Below are 23,628 nucleotides of genomic sequence, written 5' to 3'. Positions count from 1 at the left end.
AGGATTTTGTTGCAAATAAAAAAAAAATAGAACATAAGTTAATAAGGAACTACCACCAGCAGCAACAATGTTAACAATACAACAAGCATTAATTACCATAGCGAACAAATCTTAATGGGGGTTTCCTTTACGTTAAATGTTTGTGCTACTGTCTGAGTCATCACTCCTCGAAGAGCTTCAACTTTCCTTCCTTTTTCCCTTCTTGCTGGGGTTCTTCCTCTTATTTTTCTTGGCTGACTTCTTCTTATTGTTGTTGCTGCCTGATTCATCACTACTTGAGGAGCTTGAACATTCCCTCCTTTTCCTCTTCCCCTTTCCTTTGCTCGGGTTCTTCTTCTTCTTTTTCTTAGCTGACTTCTTCTTGGCCTGGTTTTTAGTGGGTGCCTTCTTCCTCGCTCGACTCACTGGGTCTTTAACTATATAGTTTGCTGAGGGAGTAACGGTGGTGGCAGTTGGATATGGGGAAGGGGTTTGAAGAGGAGTTGATGTTGGGGTTTAAAATGGGGTTGATGATGGGGTCAAAGGGGTGTCACATCCAACTAGAGTGCATTTGTCATTTACTGCCCCCCTACCGTGTTAACAGAGCAAGGGGTGTTTGGCAGCTCATTCTGATGTTCAGCTTGCTCAGTGTTATTGCCCCCCACCATAGAATCCCCTCCCACCTTACCTTCCTTCTCATCTAGTCGCAGTGTCATTACCCGAATTTGTTCCATCAGGACCTCAATCAACTCTTCAGACATACTGGCTCTAAGTACAACAGGTTCCAAAGCAACCATTGCCTTATCATACCGCTGCACCTCTTTTGTTTTAGAGGGATCATGGTACGCATCCTTTACCATGGTATGCTTTCGATGAATATCTTTCCGCCACCTGTTAAGAAAATATTTTTTCGGCACCTATTTCACCGAATGCAGATCCAACACCTTCACAATGTGACTACAAGGTATCCCGTGGCATTCAAATTTCTTGCAATCACACTCTGCAAACGATGTTTTCAAATAAAATGTAACCACCATAGTGCGTTTCTTATCTCGGACAGGAACCTCTCTCTTGAGAAAGTTAGACCACAACCATACTCGGTCCTCAATCACATGTTCAACAAAACTCTCTGATATGTTCCTTCTGGAAAGAGTAGTAAAATAAATCAGCCTCTGCCATTGAACCTGAACTTCCTGAAACCGTGTACACTTTCTGGAATGCACGCTCCACAGCTAAGTCAGACATTAAAGGGCGAACAAACCGTCAGGTGTTTGCATCAACCTCCTGCTCATCCTTTGCCCTGTTGTCTTGCAATATCTGGGAGCAAACTGGAAAAGTCGCGTGCTCTTCCTTACATAACCATCAATAAAGCTGTTCATGCTTTCCACTCTCTGGGTTGTTTGCATTCCGGCCCAAAAAACATGTTTTAGATAAGTCGGGATCCACATCTTCGACTCGTTAAAAAAGCCTGAAAACTTTTTTTCCAAACAGTAAACAATTCCATCGTAAGTAAACACCGGAGCTGAAATTGGACACATCAAAAATACCTACAAAACTAAACTTTTTCAACCAAGATTAACATTCTTTTTCCTTTAGCTTGTACTCCTCCATGACACCCATCCAACATGCCTCAAACTCCTTCGAAGTCTGATAAGTGACATTTACGTCATTTTTAAGGGTCCTTTTCTAGTTATTTTTCCAATAATTTCTCTCCTTTTAGTATTTATTTTAATTATTTGCTTATTCTTGTCTTTTATCTCTTAATTTGTGTATTGTCGTAGTTTTTAATTGTTTTTAGTTTAATTTCATAATTTATATAATATTTCTTCATTTTTAATGTTTATGTTTTTAGTTATTGTCAATAATAATTTCTCACTTCTCTTGTCTTCTTATTTAATTTAGTTTAGCATGTTTATTTTACTTCGTTTTATGTTATTTTAAATGTCTTTCTTCTCCCTTGCTTTGGTTTCGTTTGTGTAGGTGAGTGTTCGGGTCAAGGCACGAAGATCATTTTACACTCATATTTTTCTAGCATCTCGAGGCCAAGCAAACACTGCCTATGTTGCTACTCTTTTTCCCTCCTAAACCTTCACCACATCAATTATAATCCTACACCACCACTACTCCCCTGCTCTTCCCCTGTACCCGCGCACCAAAATCTCACCTCCTTGCTGCCTTCACAACCGCAACCACCATGACCAGCCACCTCCATAGCAATCACCCATCACACCGACCACCAATTTGTATTCACCAATCACAACCCCTCCTACTTTAACAGCCACTGCTCCCTCACGAATCAAACCACCACCAAACTGCACCACCTGAGGCACCAAGCTCACTGTCATAGCATTTCCAATTCGGCCCACCCCGCACCTTCTCCACCAGTCGGCAGCCCCACAAATCGCAGTAATAGAGCAGCCCGCAACCCAAGCCACAATTTAGGCTCCAATTCGACCCCAAATAATCAGACCCTTAAGAACGGGCGCTCACTCCATTGAAGAGATCGCTCCAAGTTTGATTCAAAAATCAAAATTGAGGCAGAATGCATAGAGCGGACTGTCACGACTCACACACTCCCACCCCTCACTAGAGTCACTAGGCAGCAAGTTATAATCGTGGCCAGGGGGAATGCCCTTGGTGCATGGCTAGCATGGCCAGAACACCTTTCCCACTATAGAGCTTTATTTAGCACCCTGCCATTTACTCTAGTGAACACGCCCATGACAGTAACCCAATAATGGGCCATGGGCCGGGCTTAATGGACTCCAAATGAGCCCAAACTTGATGGTCCACCATTTTTGGGCCCAATAAAGATAATGGTGCAGCCAGAATTTGAAGATGAGGCCTAGAACTTTCCAGAATGCACGAAGAGGTTCGTGGAGCATCCGGAGGTGTCTAGAAGCCTCTAGGGACTACTTGTACAAACTTAAGATGCTAGAACTTTGTAGATGGTTCTAGAACATTGTACATAAGCCTATGTAAACAGAAAGAGTATAGAGTTCCCTAGAACCTTCCATTTGAGGAGGTTAGGAAGCATCTAGATTAGAACACTCTAGAAAGGGGATGGTGCCTATAAATAGGAAACCTCCCACCCATTCTTAAGCTACCAAACACTTGTATTCTCTCAAGCATTTATAAGAAGCCTTCTTCCTTAAAGTCTTCTCATATATTCTCACTTGTGCTTTCCAAGTAAACCACACTTAACTAACAACATCAATATTTAGCTTTGCTAAGCAATTGGGAGCCTTGACTAGTAGTCTAACGGGTGGTGACTCTAGTAGGCCGCGTGCAAAAGACTAAGGGGAAATAGTCAGCGCGTGACACGTGGTATCAGAGCAACGTCGATCGTAGGGGCGGTCTGTTGCGTTTGTGTGCTAGTTGTTGTTAGAAGATAAGTGCGGAAGTCAGGAGTATGGCACAAAAGGACGATGCCCATGCATCCGTTGTGGAAGAGGGAAACACCAGTAAGAAAGCTAGCCGTACCACCTTGCTTGAGGAGAAGATGGTTAGTATGGTCCAGGCCATCTCAGAACAACGAGATAGCATTAATGACCTCAACGAACAGTACGATGATGTTGAGGCTAGGGTCAAGGGTCTTGAGTCAGGGACTGAAGAGGCGAAGGTGGAAACTCAATCCTTGGTCAGTCAAGTTGATGGAGATATTAGGGCAGAGATGGCCCAACTGAAGGATCTCCTCATGTCCACCATTGACTCAATGGAAAATAGGATCGGCTCGATGGAAGAGAAGATCGAGTCCTTACACGCCGACATGGTGTTGTGCAAGACAGCAATGGTCGGGGGTGCCGCTGTTCGGGATGGACCTAGGTTGAAGGTCCCCGAACCGCCAAAGTACAACGGAAGGCGCGATGCTAAGGAGCTTGAGAACTTCCTGTGGAGCATCGAGAAATACTTTGGCGCGATGCATTTGGACGACGATGCATCAAAAATCAACACCGCTACCATGTACTTGGGGGACGATGCCATCCTTTGGTGGAGAAGGCGCGAGACCGACATCAAGAAGGGTGTTGTCCAACTCAACACCTGGGACGAGTTCAAGAGCGACCTCAAGAAGCAATTCTATCCAGAAAACTCGGAAGAGGTAGCCATAAAGAAGCTGCGTGGGTTGAAGCATACGGGGTCAGTCAAGGAGTACATCAAACAGTTCACTTCACTCATGCTAGAGGTGACCGAGATGCCGGAGAAGACTCAACTTCTCTACTTTATGGATGGTCTACAACGATGGGCTGAGCAAGAGTTGAAGCGCCGAAACGTCCAAACTCTCGCTGATGCCATCGCTGCTGCCGAGTCCTTGTACGAGTTCAAGCAAGAACCAAGGAAAGAGAGAGGCAACAGGGGCAGCGGAAACAAGGGGAAAGGTGGGGGAGCCAAGCCCACCGAACGAAGCCACAACGGTAGCAAATCGTCTGAGAAGAAGGACAAGGAGAAGTTCCACTCAGACCGAAAGTCAAAGCGCTTAGATTGCTTCCTATGCGGGGGTGATCACTGGGCTAGGGAGTGCCCACAAAAGAGGAAGCTCAATGCTATCATGGCTACATCACCTGGGGAATCATCAGGGGACGAAGCACACATGGGGACGTTGCGCCTGTGCAACAGCGTGAAGGCCACGGTGGAGGAGCCCAAGGAGGACAAGGACCTGGCCAAGGTATGTACGCTACCCCGGGACAAAAAGCCATATCTTATGTTTGTTGAAGCCATAGTTGGGGGAAAGGCCTCAAAAGCATTAGTCGACACTGGTGCTACCCACAACTTTGTGACGCTCAAAGAAGCCATAAGGTTGGGCCTTAAGTTCACCAAGAAGAAGGGTTCTTTGAAAACGGTGAACACTATTCCAGCACCCATCCACGGTGTGGCTCGTGGGGTCCCACTTCAGTTGAGTGAATGGGAGGGGGCAGTAGATTTCACAGTCGTCGACATGGATGATTTCAACTTGGTGCTAGGATTGGAGTTTATGGACTCAGTAAGGCCTTTCACATTCGAAGAAGATGGCTCGCTGACCATCAAGAGAGGACAAGGAACATGGTCAGTCCCCGTTGCTCGAGAGGGAGCCGAAGCCAAGATGTTGTCCGCAATACAACTCGACAGGGGCATCAAGAAGAAGCAGACAACCTTTTTGGCAACAATGGTTGAGGAGAAACCCGAGGTGCAACAAGAGATCCCCGTGGAAATTGTTAGGGTTCTCAAGGAGTTTGAAGATGTCATGCCGCCTGAGCTACCCAAAAAGCTTCCCCCTAGAAGGGAAGTAGATCATGAGATCAAGCTGGAGCCTGGGGCAAGGCCTCCAGCCATGGCACCTTACAGGATGGCCCCACCGGAGCTTGAGGAGCTACGGAAGCAGCTGAAGGAATTGCTCGATGCTGGCTTTATTCAACCATCTAAAGCACCATACGGGGCACCTGTTTTGTTCCAGCGCAAACATGATGGAAGCCTGCGCATGTGTATAGACTACCGGGCGTTGAACAAGATCACCGTGAAGAATAAATACCCCATTCCCCTTGTGGCAGATTTGTTCGATCGATTGGGGAACGCCAGGTACTTTTCTAAACTTGATCTGAGGTCGGGGTACTGGCAAGTACGCATCGCCAAAGGGGATGAGCAAAAAACGGCATGCGTAACTCGCTATGGGTCCTTTGAGTTCTTGGTAATGCCCTTCGGCCTTACTAACGCCCCGGCAACCTTTTGCACTTTGATGAATAAGATCTTCCAGCCTTTCTTGGATAAGTTTGTGGTCGTCTATTTAGACGACATTGTGGTATACAGTAATACTTTGCAGGAACATGAGCAGCATCTGGCGCAAGTGTTCAAGGTTCTACGGGAGAACGAGCTATATGTCAAAAAGGAGAAATGCTCGTTTGCCCAAGATGAGGTGTCTTTTTTAGGGCACCATATCAAGGCTGGCAAGATTATGATGGAGCATGACAAGGTGCGCTCCATCCAAGAATGGGGTGAGCCAAAGAATGTGTCCGAGCTACGGTCCTTCCTTGGCCTTGCCAACTACTATCGGCGGTTTATTCGAAGCTACTCGGCCAAGGCAGCACCTTTGACCGATTTGCTCAAGAAGAAGGCCCAGTGGTGTTGGGACGAGAAGTGTCAAAGGGCATTCGATGGGTTGAAGAAGGCAGTCACGGAAGAACCCGTCCTAGCCTTGCCTGATTACTCAAAGCCATTCGAGCTGCATACGGATGCCTCCGATTATGCCATAGGTGGAGTCCTTATGCAAGAGGGGCATCCCATTGCTTACGAATCTCGCAAGCTAAACGATACGGAGAGGAGATATCCTGTCCATGACAAGGAGATGACGGCCATAATTCATTGCTTGCGGATATGGAGGCACTACTTGCTCGGGAGTCGGTTCACCATCTACACCGACAACGTTGCGACAAGCTACTTCCAAAATCAGAAGAAATTAAGCCCCAAGCAAGCTCGTTGGCAAGACTTCCTGGCCGAATTTGACTATGTCATGGTGTATAAGCCAGGCAAAGTAAACTTTGTCGCCGATGCTCTAAGCCGCAAGGCCACCTTTGCAGCTATTAGTCGCGCCACAAGCACCATCTTGGATAGAATCAAGGATGGTCTTACTCAAGATCCTATGGCTAAGGGGATCCTGAACCTAGTCAAGGAACGCAAAACCCGAAGGTTTTGGATAGAGGATGGGATCCTCTATACTATTGGGCGGCGACTATTCGTGCCTAAGTGGGATAATCTTAGGCGAGATATCATGAAAGAGTGTCATGACTCTAAGTGGGCTGGTCATCCTGGCGTCTTACGCACGTTAGCACTCCTGGGGATAAATTACTATTGGCCACACATGGGGCATGATGTGGAGGCCTATGTAAAGACCTGTCTTGTGTGCCAACAAGACAAGGTCGAACAACGCGTGCCGGCTGGGTTACTTGAGCCACTTCCTATACCTGAAGGGCCATGGGAGAGCGTATCAATGGATTTCATTTCAGCCCTACCCAAGTCAGATGGGTATGGCTCGATCATGGTGGTTGTCGATCGCTTTTCCAAATATGGCACGTTCATACCGGCACCAAGGGATTGCACAGCCGAGCAAGCAGCCCATCTATTCTTCAAGAACGTGGTAAAGTATTGGGGCTTGCCTCGGAACATCATCAGTGATCGAGACCCAAGGTTCACAGCAAAATTTTGGACAGAATTGTTCAAGTTGCTTGGGTCCGGACTCCACTTCTCAACAAGCTTTCACCCCCAGACGGATGGGCAAACCGAAAGGGTGAATGCCTTGCTGGAGCTATATCTCAGGCACTATGTGAGTGCCAACCAGCGAGATTGGGCTAAGTACATGGATGTTGCCCAATTCTCCTTCAACCTACAAAGATCCGAGGCTACGGGCAAAAATGCCTTCGAAATAGTCATGGGACAGCAACCCTTGACTCCACAAGGGATCGCCTCGGGGTACACAGGGAGCAGCCCAGCTGCTTACAAGCTTGCACGAGGGTGGCACGAACAACTCGATATATCCAAGGCTTACTTGGACAAGGCGGCCAAGAAGATGAAAAAGTGGGCTGACAAGCATAGGCGCCCAATGGAGTTCCAAGTAGGAGATTTGGTGATGGTAAAGCTGCTACCCCAACAATTCAAGGTCTTCCGACAGGTGCACAAGGGTCTTGTGCGAAAGTATGAGGGACCATTCCCCGTACTAAGGAAGGTTGGGAAAACATCATATAAGCTTGAGTTACCCCCAAGGTTGAAGATTCATCCGGTGTTCCATGTGAGCATGCTCAAGCCCTATCAAGCTGACCATGAAGATCCCACAAGGGGCGAGTCACAAAGGGCGCCCACGGCTGTGGTGGCATCCTTCGAGAGGGACATCGAGACAATTGAGGCCAAGAGGCTCATAAGAAAGAGAGGGGTTCCAAGCTACAACGAGTATCTTGTTCGCTGGAAGGGTCTCCCGGATAGTGAGGCAACGTGGGAAAAAGAAGGAGACCTATGGCAATTCCAAGACAAGATAGCTAAGTTCGAAGGGCGGCCTTGACGGGGACGTCAAGACTTGGGTGGGGGAGCATGTCACGACTCACACACTCCCACCCCTCACTAGAGTCACTAGGCAGCAAGTTATAATCGTGGCCAGGGGGAATGCCCTTGGTGCATGGCTAGCATGGCCAGAACACCTTTCCCCCTATAGAGCTTTATTTAGCACCCTGCCATTTACTCTAGTGAACACGCCCATGACAGTAACCCAATAATGGGCCATGGGCCGGGCTTAATGGACTCCAAATGAGCCCAAACTTGATGGTCCACCATTTTTGGGCCCAATAAAGATAATGGTGCAGCCAGAATTTGAAGATGAGGCCTAGAACTTTCCAGAATGCACGAAGAGGTTCGTGGAGCATCCGGAGGTGTCTAGAAGCCTCTAGGGACTACTTGTACAAACTTAAGATGCTAGAACTTTGTAGATGGTTCTAGAACATTGTACATAAGCCTATGTAAACAGAAAGAGTATAGAGTTCCCTAGAACCTTCCATTTGAGGAGGTTAGGAAGCATCTAGATTAGAACACTCTAGAAAGGGGATGGTGCCTATAAATAGGAAACCTCCCACCCATTCTTAAGCTACCAAACACTTGTATTCTCTCAAGCATTTATAAGAAGCCTTCTTACTTAAAGTCTTCTCATATATTCTCACTTGTGCTTTCCAAGTAAACCACACTTAACTAACAACATCAATATTTAGCTTTGCTAAGCAATTGGGAGCCTTGACTAGTAGTCTAACGGGTGGTGACTCTAGTAGGCCGCGTGCAAAAGACTAAGGGGAAATAGTCAGCGCGTGACAGGACGCTCCGATCTTTCACGTGAAATTGTACGATTTAATGAAATTGGACGCCCGCGATTAGTTCAATTTATCTAACGACTGAGATTTTGGTGATGCTAGTTGATGATGATGCCAATTGATGTCGATGACCGGTGCAGATGGATGCGTGGTGATGATGAAGCAAAGCAACCCATTTGATTGAGTTAAGGCACGAAGAAGAAGAACAGTGGACGGTTTGGGGTAGGGTTGAGCAAAACTATTAGAAGATTCGAAAATCCAATGATCCGATCCGCATCTGATCCGAAAATTATAGATATATAATCCGAATTTGATTTTGGATCGGATATCCGAACATATCCAATATCCGAAAAAAGTCGGTTATCGAATATCCGATCCGATATCCGAAAAATCACTTGTTTTTCCATTTTTATTTCTCGAATATTCACTATTTCTCAGCCTTCTCAAAAAAAAAAAAAAAAAAGGGTTGGAGACTCAACACTGAACCCTAATTCCCTAAACACTCACGCCTCTCTCTGACTCTCTCTTTCTCCTCTCTCCTCTCAAAGTCTCAAGGCTATCAGATCTCACTCATCTCAGTCATCTCACTCCCAAATCGAATGCGCTCCTCTCAGATCTCAGTCATCTCACTCCCAAATCGACTACGGTGATGGCGGCTTCTCCATTTCTTGGGTTCTTCCTCTCTCTTCTTCGCAGCTTCTTCCTCTTCAGTAAGTTTCTTCCTCTTTTTGCTCCCTTATTCATTTTCTCCTCTTTGAGTTTTTGGGGTGGATGTGGTGGGTTTTGGGAGTTATAGTTTGGTTTCAGGGTTGGTATGGTGATGTTTTGGTGGGTATGGTGGTTTTAGATGGGTTTTGGTGTGGGTAATGTGGGTTTGGGTTGGTCTCGGTCAATGAATGCCAGCGATTAGTGAGGTAGAAGAGAAAGAGGTCGGGCGGGGAGCAAGGATGCCAGCCGGCGTTCAGGAAGGGAGAAGAGAAAGCGAACCTATGTAGTGGCCGAGAGGGCTGAGATTAAAAATGGATCGGGGTGGAGGAGGTAGTGAGTGGAATTGATACAGAGCCCTGCAAATTAAAACAGAAACCCATAAAAACCATTCAATCTTAAAGTTTAAAAACACCAAAAAAAAATAAAAATAAAATATATATATATATATATATATATATATATATATATATATATAGGATTAGGATCATGTAAAAACAAGTCTTAGGGTGAAAACATGAAAACAATTAATCCCAGCCGTAGATTATAATCTAGCGGATGATATTTAATGTATATATATCCTAATTTTCTCTCTCCTCCCGCGAAAACACTTTCTCTTTCCTCTGTTATTTTCTTCCTCCTCTTCCTTCTCTCTTCACTTTCTCTCTCCTAATTTCTCGACATTAGCGAACTCCTTCAGCAACACCGCTTCAATTACCATCAGCGAACTCCTTCAGCAACACCGCTTCAATTACTTTGATTTTTAGCAATTTCTCAGCTCTACGATCTATTATCAGGTGAGTTCTTTGTGGTAATTTCGCTATTTTTGCACGATTTGAGGTTATTAGGTTTCTGAAATTTTGTTTGCTGGAATTTCATGAGTACTTTTTTGTAGATTCAACCGAAAATTTAATGTCTATTATGTTTTTCGTGTATGATTTTTGTTTAATTTTGTAATTTTGCAAGTTTTTTTATTTTATTTTTTCGATTTGATTTGATTTTTTGAATTTCAACTTAAGTTTCGTTTTAGTAGAAGTATTTTTTAAATGTATTTTGTTTAATTTTTCTTAATTTAAGTAAACTAGGTTTTTATGTGTATTTTTGCTCGAAATTCTGCTTTTGTTGTTGTTCTTCATCTTCTTAGTAACACGATTTTTGTTGAGCATAATTTTGTTTTTGTTGATTTCGAGTTTAGCTGATTTTTATGGATTTTGATTTCGAATTAATGCCTGTTAGGAATGCGAATAGCTAAAATGCGAATTGTGTGTGTGTGTTTGTGTTTGGAGTAGTTAATTTGAATTTTGAGTAATTTGAAGTGTTTGTAGTGGATTTGTGAGTGAATTCGGGAGAGTTTGGAGTAGTTAATTCGAATTTTGAGTAATTTGAAGTGTTTTTAGTGGATTTGTGAGTGAATTCGGGAGAGTTTGGAGTAGTTAATTCGAATTTTGAGTAATTTGAAATGTTTTTAGTGGATTTGTGAGTGAATTAGTGAGAGTTTGGAGTAGTTAATTCGAATTCTGAGTAATTTGAAGTGTTTTTAGTGGATTTGTGAGTGAATTAGTGAGAGTTTGGAGACATAAATTAGCTACACTGGTTCCTGCTTCCACTTGGTGTCCAACTCGATTTGTATTTTCCCGTGTTCCGTTTGGTGTAGGCAACAGGAATGGTCATCAATCTCTTGCTAATGATGATCTGGAATTGAGACCTGACCAACATGGTGACATGTTTGGAGATGGACTAACTGCCTTGGTTGCATTGGTGTTCCTTGATGCTGTTGTGTTTCTCTCTTACAACCTGTCTTTTCTTATTTGTGATTTGAAGTGGTTTCAGCTGCATCAAATGTCATTAGGTTCCTACATGAATTATTTGCCTTTTGCACTTAGATAAATTTTCTGGTGTTTGTGATATTGATGCAAAGACTCTTTCCACATCAACCGTAGAAAGAAAGAAAGAAAGAAAGAAAGAACATAAAGTATGAAGAATGCTTCCTGGTTTAAGATACTGACTTTGATTCTATATGTCCGATTTTTGGTGTTGAGTAGATTGCTTAAGCGACTAACCCAGGAGCTACAGACATCTGGGGTGGATTTGTGATAGATTGCTTCTGATCATGCTAAATCGACATCTACATGACTTTCTTGACTGTTGAAAAGTGTACTTCTAGTCTGACATATGTGCATGGTTAATTTGACTCTGTACTGGATTTTGCTTCAAAATTTCTGAATTAGGCTTGTTTTGAACTTGAATCAAGGTAGCCAGAATTCGAGGATTTGGATACCTTAGTTTGATCTGATTTTCACTGCCCTGACCTGACTTGAATTGATTTTTTTATTCGTAAACAAATTGGTTGTCAAAAGACATAAATATGAATATGACCTGAACTTGTTCTAAACCAAACCAAAATAAACTGAATCTTTTTGGAGGGGTGTTGGACTATGTTATTTTTGAAGTTTTGTTTTAAAAAAAGGTCACTATGCCATAAAAAGAGGCAACTACTTTGGTTTCTTTTGTTTATCTTTTCGTATGTCTTGTTACAGGGTGCAACAAGGATTTTCATTCGATTTGGATTAGATTTTATTCCTATGGTGAGAACTAGAGATGGTGCTACTTTTAAAAAAAGGAGAGGCCTTCGTAGCTCAACAGGAGGAGTTAAATTGAAAGATACAGGAGGTATGATGAATGTTTGATTTTTGGATTATTAACCTTAATATACTAGTTGCTCTATTATGATAGTCTCCTAATACTATAGAATGTAGGTCCCTATATTAATATAAAAGTTACTATATTATTAGTTCCCTATGTAACTGAAAAAGGTCACTATATCAATGACAATGATTATTATTTTTAAGTTATTAGTTTGCTATATTATAATTGTTTGCTAGATGAAAATGAAGATAATTGTATATATAACTATATGCTTGCGTGTTTTTAGCATGTATCAATCTCGATCATGAAGATGAAGAGCATATTGATGGTGGAAGCAAAATGATCGATGATGATACTAACAGAGATAAAGATGCTTGTATTGAAAAAGGATTGAAAAAGAAAGCTATCACTAAGAAAAAGAAACCTTCTAACATTGAGAATGCTATACCTTTGTCAACTGTGATGGAAGGAAAGAAGGGGAATGAGTCTTCTTCTTCACATGCTATTGTTTTGCCAGCTAAGAAGAGAAAGTTGGATGAAAATGAAGGTCTTAAAGTGAAGAAAGTGAAGGCAAATAAGGATAAGAACATTGTGATTCATAGGCAAGAATCTGCAATCATAGATAGTGATGTACATATGTAAGTGAATATTTGTTTCTTTTTTTTGAAGTTTTGTTTAAAAAAAAGGTCACTATGCTATAAAAAGAGGCTACTATTTTGGTTTCTTTTGTTTATCTTTTCGTATGTCTTGTTACAGGGTGCAACGAGGATTTAAAACACGTTGCAGGCCATTTCATTTAGTAGAGATGATTAAAACTTTTTCAGATGATCAAATCAAGGCTGTTAAAGAAATTGGCTTTGGAGGTTTGTTATCTTTGAAGGTGAAACGAACTGCAACTGATATGCTATCATGGTTGGTAGATTGTTTTGATCATGGTAGCTGCATGTTTACTATTGATGGTAAAAAAGATTTGTTGTGACTGAATTTGATGTGTATGATGTTTTTTGCCTTCCTTGCAAAACATCTAAGAAAGTTGAAGAAATTTCTCGTTGTGCTAATGTCATCAACCCTGATTATGATTTAAAGGTTAAATGGAGGTCTCATTTTGGTCTTATGGGTGAGAATGATCAGATTCCTTTGGGTTTTTTGGAATCTAAGATCCCTTTACTAGTAGATGGCGGGGAAGAATTCAGACAGCTTTTTATCATGCATGCTTTTTCAAGTTTTTTAGCACCTACGTCCAACAGAACTGTGGATTTGAGAATTGTAAAATGTTTGGTTGATGTTAATCAAATAAGAATTTATAATTGGTCAAAATATGTCTTAGATAGACTTTGTGAAGCCGTGAAGAGCTACAAAGAAGGAAATATAGAATGGTTTTGTGGTTGTGTTTTGATGTTAGAGATTATCTATTTTCATCGATTGAGGTTTAGGAATGTTGTGTTAAATTCTACAATACCTTATATTCAACATTGGACTGATGTGGATATAAGAGATAGAATTAGAAATGAAAAGTTGTCCAAGGGTTTTGGGTGTGGAATTCTTGAGTTTGATACATATCCAGTGAGTGAGAAGTTGCAATTTGAGGATGGACAAGTTGTTTGTAATCAATTCAAGGAAGCTCCTGTGAATCAAACTTCTGGAAAAGAATTTGTTGTTTATGAAGGTGTCCGTAGCAATGTTAAGGGTGTTATTCAGTTTGAGCTACCTGCCAGTTCAATGTCTAATGAGGAAATCCGTTCAATTGCTATTGATGTAAGTATTTTACCCTTTAATTCTGTCTGTCTGTTTGGTTTTTTCTTTTTTTTTTTTTTTTTTTTTTTTGTCACAAATTATTTTATTAAATCTAAGTGCTACATTTTTTTTTCACAGGAAGTTTATGAGAAGTTTTTGCTCATGAAAAGAGATTTAGAAGTGGTATCTAACTTCTACATGAATGAGTTGAAAGTGTTATTTCAGACTCGTAAATCTAATGATGCTTCAACTTCGACACCTCCAATGTCCCAAACTGATTTATTCTTTATGAATCCTCGTGTTCATGAAATTGTTGATGAGATTGTGTCTCTTGTAAATTGGGTAAGCAAAGTGCCTAATGGTTTGGATAATGATGATATTGATGATAATGGTGCACCTGCAAAAGAGATTAATGTTGTAGTTGGTGAGGTTCCAAGGATAGGTTTTGAGCATGTTCTGAGTAATGGAAAATCTAAATGCTCCCTTGCTATGGATGTTAGTCTCTTTGGTGATAAAGTTACATATGTAACTGAATATATGAAGTCAAGTAATAAGGATATGAAGGTTTTGGATGCAGTTGTCCAGGAACTTGTTGACTACTGCATTAGTGATTATCATGGTTTCGATCTCAAGTAAGTCATGTCATTGTTCTTTTTGTTATTTATTTTCAAATTTTAATAATAAGTGACTATGTTAATATACATGTGTCTTTTTATTTCCTTGTACAGTGAGGTGTTGGTATCTTTTGGCAAACCATTTGAGATTACAAGGAATGAATTCCTTTCATTAGGTGCACCGGCTATTGCTATATCTTCTGTTATTATTGATTGTTGGGCTATGTTGCTTAATGAAAACCAGAAGAGTAGTGCACATGGACCTCAAAAACTATATTTTGGTGTTTCTCAAAGTGTAAGTATCTTTCGGCTATTTAGTTACTACATCATTATAATGGTAGTTGTTCATTATAAAAAATCCATAAATTAATTTCACTATGTATTGAAAACAGTCACTATGATTCATAAATTAATTTCACTATGCAATGAAAACAGTCACTATGTAATGCAAGTAATTACATTTAAGAAAAATAACTCTACCTTCTAATTTTTTTAATATTTATTAATGTTTGTTCTTTTTTAGGCTTTTTTACTGAAAGTTGCAAACACAGATAGTAACACACAAGACATTGACAAGCTATTTGACATTTGGTCAAGATGGTTGTTCATTCCTTGCAATGATTTTGATATTGCAAATGTTGAGTTGGTAATACATTGCAAATGTTGACAATCATTTTTCAACTAAGTACTTTTATATTAAGTTTTTCAAGCTTAATAGTTGTTTATTTATTTATTGCAGATATTTGTTCCTATACTCTTGAATGAGCACTTTTTCCTAATTGTTGTGAATTTGAAGGAAGAAAAGCTTCAGTTCATTGATAATATGAGTTATGATACAAAGTACATGAGTGAGGTTGAGAAGTTCTCTGATGTTCTGGTAAAAATATGATATTTTGGATTTTATTTGTATTTTTCTAGTTAGGATATGCTTCATGGAACCTAAAGTATTAATTTATTTTGCCTAGAGTGATATGCTGAGTACTTTTCTTGATCAACGCCTTCCTCAAAGTAATGACTCGGTGAAGAACATGATTGAGTATACTTTGGAGTCACCTTCTGTAAATTGGAAGTCTGGAAAACAGAAGAATAATGATAGTGGCATTTATACTATGGTCAGCATGCTTTACTTTGATGGAGCTGATGTGTTCGACTGCGATGTTTTGAAAACGGTTATCTCGTCTCATTTTTTTTATTTGGCTTTCAATTTTTATTATATTAACTATTTCCTCCATGGAATTTAACTAGCTTTTTTATTCTAATTTTTGCTTAAATTAATATATTAGGTTTCAACTAGACGGACATTGAGAGCTCAGATTGCTGCTACTCTGGTATTATCTGATATGAACATTGTCAGAGATGAAGTTCTTGAAAAGCTATCTGAATTCAGATTAATAAGGAGTCAAGTTGCAAAAGATGTTTTTGATGGGATTAAGAAGAAAACAAAGCAAGGTAAAAAGGAAAAGAAAGTATAGGCAGACTAACGAATATGTGGATGAAGTTTTTTGCTCGGAAGTATTTGTATTTTGCACAGAAGTAGGAAATCTAATGTAATGATGTAGTTTGCATCAACAAATGGATAATCTAACAAAATTGTATAAGTGTTAATATAGAACAATATGATATGATTCCAGTTCATACAAAGCTTTTGAATTGGTGGTATTGGTAGTTCTTTTGATATGTAATCTTTAATTGACATTCAAGAAGTTTAGTGAAATATCTATTAGTTATAAATTTGGCGCCTATGTTATAAAAAAATGGTACCTATGTTATTTAAAAAGGTTTCTATATGATAAGGTCACTATGTATTTAAAAAGGTATCTATGTTATTTAAAAGGTTTCTATATTATAAGGTCACTATGTATTTAAAATGTTATTAGTTCAATGTGTTATATATAATTAAGTTATAATGCAAAATTATCACCATATTCATTATTATATTTTGTATACATATGTGACAAGTTTTCAAAGGACCTATGATAAATATGTACCTAAAAATGTCTAACTTTTTTTTATCTCTTAAAAAAGAAAAAAAAAACTTGAAAAAGGATATTATATTACTTTTTATAGTCATTATGTAAGTAAAATGGCATTATATGAGGTAAAAATTTCCAATTACTATGCGATGCAAAAGGATCACTATGAGATGCAAGAGCGTTACTATGTGATAAAAAAGATTTCTATAATAATCTGTCTCTATTTAAATAAAAGGTCACTATGTAAGGTAAAAGTGTCGTATTTATATTAATCTATTCTTAAGCTATTCATTTAGTATATCAATTAAAAGAACGAGCCCCTCCTTCCCTAACTTTGTATTGGCTTAATCGATGTGGATTAGAAGAATTGTTAAAATGTGAGTATTTTTTATACGGTTGTTATATCATAATAAAGGTCATTATATCACTAAAAAGGTTATCACGGAATAAGGTGTCAATACGATGAAAAAAAGTCACTATGACGTTAAAAACACATACTATAATATAAATTGAAGTTATCATATGCCAATATGTCACTACATCAAAATAACAATATAAAGGTCAATAAAAAGTTTAACAATAAAAGGTCACCCTATCAATAAAATTTTAACAATAAAAGGTCCCTGTTTAATATATGTGAAACAATAACAATCACTATATCAATAAAAAGGGCACTATAGCACTATGTTCTTTCTTTCCTCTCATCTCCTCTATTTCAGCACTAGGCTGTCAGTAGCCGATGTTGCTTCTTGTAAATATGAAGTGGTTTTGCAGCCTTTCTACTCTTCTTTGAAATCCTGAAATCATGTACACGAACATATATAAAGTGAAAATCTAGTGGGAAGTAAACATAGTACAAAATTTATTTATTTTTTTCTACAAAAATACCTCATTCAAGTTGGATTTTTTTTGCGGACAATTCCGACTATCATGGTTTGTTCTCTGACCACAAGTTCTACAAAGTCTATCTTTCCTTTGGCTTTCCTCAATAGCTATCTCTTTGTCAGATTTTTTCCTTTTTCCACTACCACTACCTTTGTTGGAAGACTTGTTTGGAGGAAGAATATCAACAACTATGTCATTAGATCCAACAAATAATTCGATGTGTTTATTTTTTGCCTCACGTTTATCAACTGGACTTATAGAATCCAAGTCTTTCATCTCATTTTCAAAAGATATTAGCTTAGACAACAATGACTCTAGGCATTCAACTTTCTCCTCACAAAGACTTACACATGAAAAAAACCTGCACCATAAATCACCAACTAGCTTTTGCTTCTTATCCTTCTCTGCCCCATCAAGCAAGTTGTTTAAGCCAAAAATTGGTTTCTTCATAGCTTCTTTAGTCCAACGATGTAAAACATATTGCCTTGGAATCTCAAATAAGAACTTTCCTTTCATGACAAAGAGAATGTGACGACATAATATTCCAACAGATTCAAACATTTTACAAGAGCATGAAGCATCATTAGAACACAAAACATATGTGACATGATAGCTTTTTTCCTTGTGTTTTCAACAATTCTATATTGCTCAATCCCTTCTTCTTCTTTGATGGTAACATTACTTATACCACAATTGTACAAAGCATGCTTGAATTCCTTTTGGAATATGTAAAATACATTATGAGTGTAAGCAAATGCAGCATGCTTTTCCAAGTACAGGGGGGTGACAAGTTGGGGATGTGTAGTTTTTGAAGTAGCATTCAACTTGTCTTGTGTGTGCCTTTGAGCATCGATTGCAGATTCATAGCGAAACCACAACTCAACCAATAACAAATGCTGATTGGTGAAATTAGTGAAAAAGCTATTTTCACTCTCTGATCTTTGAGTTGACCTTAAAATCCCACCCATAAAAAGGTCACGAAAGTAGGAAGGAATCCACATATTCCTTATATTATACATATTTTTGAACCAATATTCATTCACTAAATCAAATTCAGACATCACAGACTGCCAACCAATTTCAAATTCTTCTGGTTCAAGGTCTCTATTCCACACAACAGAGTTTAGTTTATGAAGAAAATCAGTTTCTAAGCATAATTTGGGCCCTACCTTTTGTGGCACTTTTTTCATAATGTGCCACATACAAAACCTATGTTTTGCCTTATCAAGAACTTTTTCAATTGCCACTTTCATCGCAGGGTCTTGATCTGTCATGATACAGGTAGGCTGACAGTTATTCATTGCCTTTAAGAAAGTTTCAAATAACCATTCAAAGGATTCAATATCCTCCTTTGCAAGTAAGCCTATCCCAAAAGTCACACACTTACCATGGTGATCAACACCCGTAAATGGGGCAAAAACCATAGAGTATTTGTTGGTGTCAAATGTTGTATCAAATGTAATCATATCACAGAACAACGAATAATTTTTTCTACTAATTGCATCTGCCTAAAATACTCTTGTCAAGCGTTGATGTTCATCCATACAATGCTCAAAGAAAAAGGCACCTTCACTGTTTTCAGCTTTTTCTTTCAAATTGTTTATAAACATCGAAGCATCTTTCTCTTGTATGTAAGCTTTCAAGTCTCGATTAAAGTTCTTGAAATCATTCAATGTTGCACCTATATTATCATAGCTACCAAGATGTTCTTTCATCAACTTATAAGACTTGTTTGGACCAATGTTCAATCTAGAGTTGTCAAAAATGAATTTTTTCTGGCCAAGTTTAAGGTTTCCAACATTTGCCAAAAAATTCATTGTGTTGGGAGAATCAAGATTGTGGCTATGAGATTCATGAAAGACATAAACCATCCATTTTCCATCTGAACGTTCTCTAAACCCAATCATTGCATTACATCCAACACGATTTATGGTTCTTTTTCTAGCTTTAGGATTTTTATCTTTGTTAGAAACTTTTGCTTTAGTTTCACCATCCTTCGTAAACCCTTGTTTATTACAATGTAAATATTTCAAGTAGACTTTATCACTATCTTTAATTCTCTTTTCAGTACCTAGTCTTACCACAAACCCACCAAATCTAGCATATTGCTTATAAAAATCAACACCTTTAAGTAAGGAATCAAAAAGCATACCAAGTGTAGGCTTTAGTTCAGGGGGACAACACGGTATAAACTCTTTTGTTCCTCTGGGAGTGTAACACACACTTGGGCCCTTTAGTGACGGTAAGTTTTCAGCAACATTGGTAGTTGTAGATGTATTTGAGCAACTACCTTCTTCTGACTCCTCTTGCATTGTCTGCATATAATATCAAATATATGGTTTAAAATGGGTACTATAATAAAATAATCCATTCCATGGTGCAACTAACTGGACACCAACAAAAACAGTCTAAAATATATGGTTATGGTATCATAAAAAAGAGTTACTATATGGTATTAAGCAAGGTGTTAGTCATTTAAGCAAATACACAAACACCTTATGTGCAACAATTTCTCCTAGTGTTTAATATCATATATCCAGGAAAAAAAAACTTTAATATAAAAAATATATATATATATTGCAAATATTTATACAAAAACGAAAAAAGAGCATATTGTTGATGAGGATTGAAACTACAAGTTGATGAGATTGAAACTAAAAAACAGAGCACTATTATAAAAACAGTCTACAATAATCACATACAAGGAAATAACCTACCATGCGCAATCAAATAGAAATTCAAGAAATTCAGCTTATATACAAGGAAATAATCACAGTTATATCGGTATTGTAAGCCGCAATCAACTAGAAATTCAGCTAAAAACAGAAATTAAAGAATGAAGAACACTTACTAAGATTATTGAGGAAGCCCCAAATTATTGAAGAATCACGAGCCCTCAATTTTGGGAGTAAATAATCAAAGTAGCCCTAAAATTTGACGAATTGAGGAATTGACGATTTGATAATGAGATGAAAAGAGGATTTGCTGAGATTTGCTGAGATTTTGCGTTTTTCAGCAAAATTAACAGAGGATTTGCTGAGATTTGCTAAGATTTTGTGTACCTTGTATTTCAACCGTTAGATTATATCATTAATAATCAATGGCTGAGATTTGCTGTTTTTAGTTTTCACCATAAGCCCTGTTTTTAGCGGAACCCTCCCGTATATATATATATATATATATATATATATATATATATATATATATATATATATATATATATATATATATATATATATATATATATATATATATATATATATATAAGAAGATTATATTGAATAAAAAGAAAAGATAAAGAATTGGGAAATTGGCCTTCCTATGAATCTCCAAGGGGGTTTGCCATAAGAAGTGCAAGATTCCATTTTTTCAAGTTTCTGCTTTCTTTGAAATTCAGCTCAATTTATTTGTTTTCTGTAAAGTTGGCTTTTCAGCAACTATTGTAATAGTAGTAGTATTAGTCCATAGTTCTGCAAACCAAATGAATGAATGATACAACAAAGCAAGGCGGCGGTGAGGTCACTGAGGAGACATCCAGCTAATTAGATGGATTTTGGACTATCTATAAATAGCAAGTAGCAGCCTTTTGGTATTTTTAATATAGCAAGTTGGTTATGATATGATGATACTATAACTCAGATATTTTAGTCTATAGTTTTGTAAGTATAAATATAGGCTGATTTTTGTTCAATTACTGGTTCAATTAGCATGTGTTCATACTGCCAATATATTTGATTAGTGACTTAGTGTTCAGTTATTGCTATAGGCTAACTTGTGTTCAATTAGTGACTTAGTGGCGTTAGTGTTCAATTTTGTGGGTTGATATTTGATTGTTCATTATAATTAGTATGCTTTAATATTTAATTTTTGTGGGTGAATATTCTACAATTTGTGGGTATTTAAATTCTGAAGTGGTCAAATGTTAATGTTGTGTTGTAGATAATGGATTATCATGATATTACTGCTGAAAGTGCTGCCCCAACTAACCCGTCAAGTGAGGATCCCTTGGCTTCAAGTGCTGCTACTGCCGAGCCTGTTGGAGATCAAAATCCACCACCAACAGTTTCAGCAAAAAGACCTTCAAATGGGACTAGTAATGATGTAGGAGTTGAAAATAAACGTAAGAAAAAAAGGTCTTGGCTTTAGGTTCATTTTGAGTTGATAAAAAAAGGTGGGGATAAAAGATCGAGATGTTTGTATTGTCATGTTGATGTTTGTGGTGACTCTAAAAGTGGTACAATTGTTATGAAAAATCATCTTTCAAGGTGTAAGGATTATCCCCTTAATATTGAGCAATCACAAAGGCTTCTTGCTTTTTCTAGTGAGCAAAGTATAGGTGATAATAAAAAATGTGAAAAGAAAGGAAAATTAGAATTTTGGAAGTTTAGGCAGGAGGATGGTCGAAAAGCTTTTGCTAAAATGATAATAATGGATGAATTGCCATTTAGGTTTTCTGAGCGTGAGGGTTTTCGCCATTTTATGTCTGTTGTTCAACCAAATTTCATTATTCCCTCTTGTTTCACAGTTGCTAGAGATTGTTATCGTGTGTTTTTGGACGAAAAAAATCTGAAAAGCTACTTTAGCAAGTGTTCTTCTCGTATTTGTCTCACTACCGATACATGGACCTCTTGTCAAAAATTTTCTTACATGTGTTTAATAGCCCATTTTATTGCTCATAATTGGAACTTGCACAAAAAAAATTTAAATTTTTGTCCAATTAGTGGCCATTCAGGTGAGGCTATTGGTAAATCGGAAAGTGTTTGCTTGAGTGCGGTATCACCAAGGTAATGACCATTACCGTAGACAACGCAAGTTCAAATGATGTAGGGGTTCAATATTTGAGGAGGAGGTTGCAAAGATGGAAAGATGGGAATTTGTGCATATGTGATGTGCAGCCCACCTTCTTAATTTAACAGTGAGGGAAGGTTTGAAAGAATGTGATGAATCAATAAAAAGAATACATAATGCTATGAGATTTGTTAGATCTTCCCCTGCTAGATTGCAAAAGTTTTGAAATTGTGTTAATCAAGAACAAATTGAATCAAAACATCAACTTTGTTTGGATGTTGAAACTAGGTGGAACACCACTTATTTGATGTTAGAGTATGCTATGGTTTATCGAAAAGGTTTTGATTTGTTGGAAAATTCTGATGGTGGTAAATTTCTTGTTGAACTAACAAAACTTTTTGGTATTCCTAATGATAACAATTGGGACCGTGTTGCTTCTTTGCTTCCCTTTCTTAAGATATTTTATGATGCCACTTTGAGACTTTCTGGATCTTTGTATGCTACTACTAATGTGTATTTGCTTGAACTTGTGACAATTTGGAAGATGATTAAAAAAAAGTGTGAAAGTGTTGATAGTGCTGAGATGTTAATGGCCTATGGGATGAAGGAAAAGCATGTAAAATATTGGGAAAATTTGGATAGCATTAACTTGATGTTGTATGTTGCTGTTGTGCTTGATCCTAGACGCAAAATGCATTACGTGAAGTGGGCTATTAATGATCAATATGACTCTGTGAAGGCTGGAAAATTGCATGATATGGTCAGAATACTTTGACTTCGATGTATGAACATCATGCTTCTTTACAAAGTCAAAATGTGCCAAATGTTTTATGAAAATATTGATTTGAGTTCAAGAGACTTGGAAACTTGTAATGGTTGGCATGATGTGGCTGATTATGAGTTTGAAAGGGATATTGGTGGAAAAACGGTTTTTGATAAAAAAAAAAAAAAAAAAAAAAAAAAAAAAAAAAAAAAGTGATTTAGACAAGTACTTAATGGATGATAGGGAGCCCATCACGGGTAAGAATTTTGATGCTTTGGGGTGGTGGAAAAAAGGGGTAGAGATATCCTATTGTTGGTCTTATGGCTAGGGATGTATTAGCCATTCCAGTTTCTACGGTTGCATCCGAATCTGCGTTTAGCACCGATAGAGTACTTGATGTGTTTCGTAGTTCTCTTTCTTCCGAAGCTTTGTATGTGCACAAGATTGGATGCGTAATACACGTGGTTCACTTATGATTAAAGAATGATAGGCGGTCGCACACCTAACAAAAATAACCTAACTAATCCTCCTAACTATGTAGTAGGGTAAGTCAGGGTCGATCCCACAGAGACTATGGTTCACCTGAATTATCTAGACTCAAGTCATTACTAAGCAAAAATCAACAATGGTGGAATAATCTGAAACTAAAGTATGGAAAACTAGAACAAATTGAACGAGTATGAGAAATCAATAAACTAAACATCCAAGATCAAGTATCACCACAATTACAA

General features: G+C 38.4%; 2 protein-coding genes across 3 annotated transcripts; one reads left to right on the top strand and one right to left on the bottom strand.

The window, feature by feature from the left end:
• The first annotated feature begins 14,326 nt into the window (after positions 1 to 14,326).
• On the top strand, positions 14,327 to 16,193 carry LOC110739503. The gene is made up of 6 exons (XM_021919950.1): positions 14,327 to 14,506; positions 14,603 to 14,783; positions 15,012 to 15,134; positions 15,228 to 15,365; positions 15,454 to 15,657; positions 15,772 to 16,193. The coding sequence occupies exons 1-6, from the start codon at positions 14,364 to 14,366 to the stop codon at positions 15,958 to 15,960; spliced, it is 978 nt and encodes a 325-aa protein (XP_021775642.1). The 5' UTR covers positions 14,327 to 14,363; the 3' UTR covers positions 15,961 to 16,193.
• Positions 16,194 to 16,230: 37 nt separating this feature from the next.
• Positions 16,231 to 20,502, bottom strand: LOC110739502 (protein FAR1-RELATED SEQUENCE 1-like). Of its 2 annotated transcripts, XR_002514831.1 has the most exons (3): positions 20,198 to 20,502; positions 19,499 to 19,661; positions 16,231 to 17,258 (listed from the first exon to the last, which is right to left on the bottom strand). XR_002514831.1 is itself a non-coding variant. In XM_021919949.1 (2 exons), exons 1-2 carry the CDS (start codon positions 17,905 to 17,907, stop codon positions 17,241 to 17,243), a joined length of 576 nt encoding a protein of 191 aa, XP_021775641.1. In that variant the 5' UTR covers positions 17,908 to 17,960; the 3' UTR covers positions 16,231 to 17,240. The 2 variants fall into 2 exon arrangements, 1 of the variants encoding a protein (XP_021775641.1); XM_021919949.1 differs by lacking the exons at positions 19,499 to 19,661; positions 20,198 to 20,502 and adding an exon at positions 17,350 to 17,960.
• Between the last annotated feature and the right edge of the window lie 3,126 nt (positions 20,503 to 23,628).

Source organism: Chenopodium quinoa, unplaced genomic scaffold (assembly GCF_001683475.1).
Source record: "Chenopodium quinoa cultivar QQ74 unplaced genomic scaffold, ASM168347v1, whole genome shotgun sequence".
In the NCBI taxonomy this organism is placed as follows: domain Eukaryota; kingdom Viridiplantae; phylum Streptophyta; class Magnoliopsida; order Caryophyllales; family Amaranthaceae; genus Chenopodium; species Chenopodium quinoa.
This window is presented reverse-complemented; position numbering and strand designations above follow the sequence as displayed.

Excerpts from the sequence above, each read along its gene's own strand:
- LOC110739503 (XM_021919950.1), top strand. The coding sequence starts at position 14,364 with ATGGATGTTAGTCTCTTTGGTGATAAAGTTACATATGTAACTGAATAT. Across the intron at positions 14,507-14,602 it reads TATCATGGTTTCGATCTCAA|TGAGGTGTTGGTATCTTTTG; the intron begins GTAAGTCATGTC and ends TTCCTTGTACAG. Across the intron at positions 15,658-15,771 it reads ACTGCGATGTTTTGAAAACG|GTTTCAACTAGACGGACATT; the intron begins GTTATCTCGTCT and ends TTAATATATTAG.
- LOC110739502 (XM_021919949.1), bottom strand. The coding sequence starts at position 17,907 with ATGTTTGAATCTGTTGGAATATTATGTCGTCACATTCTCTTTGTCATG.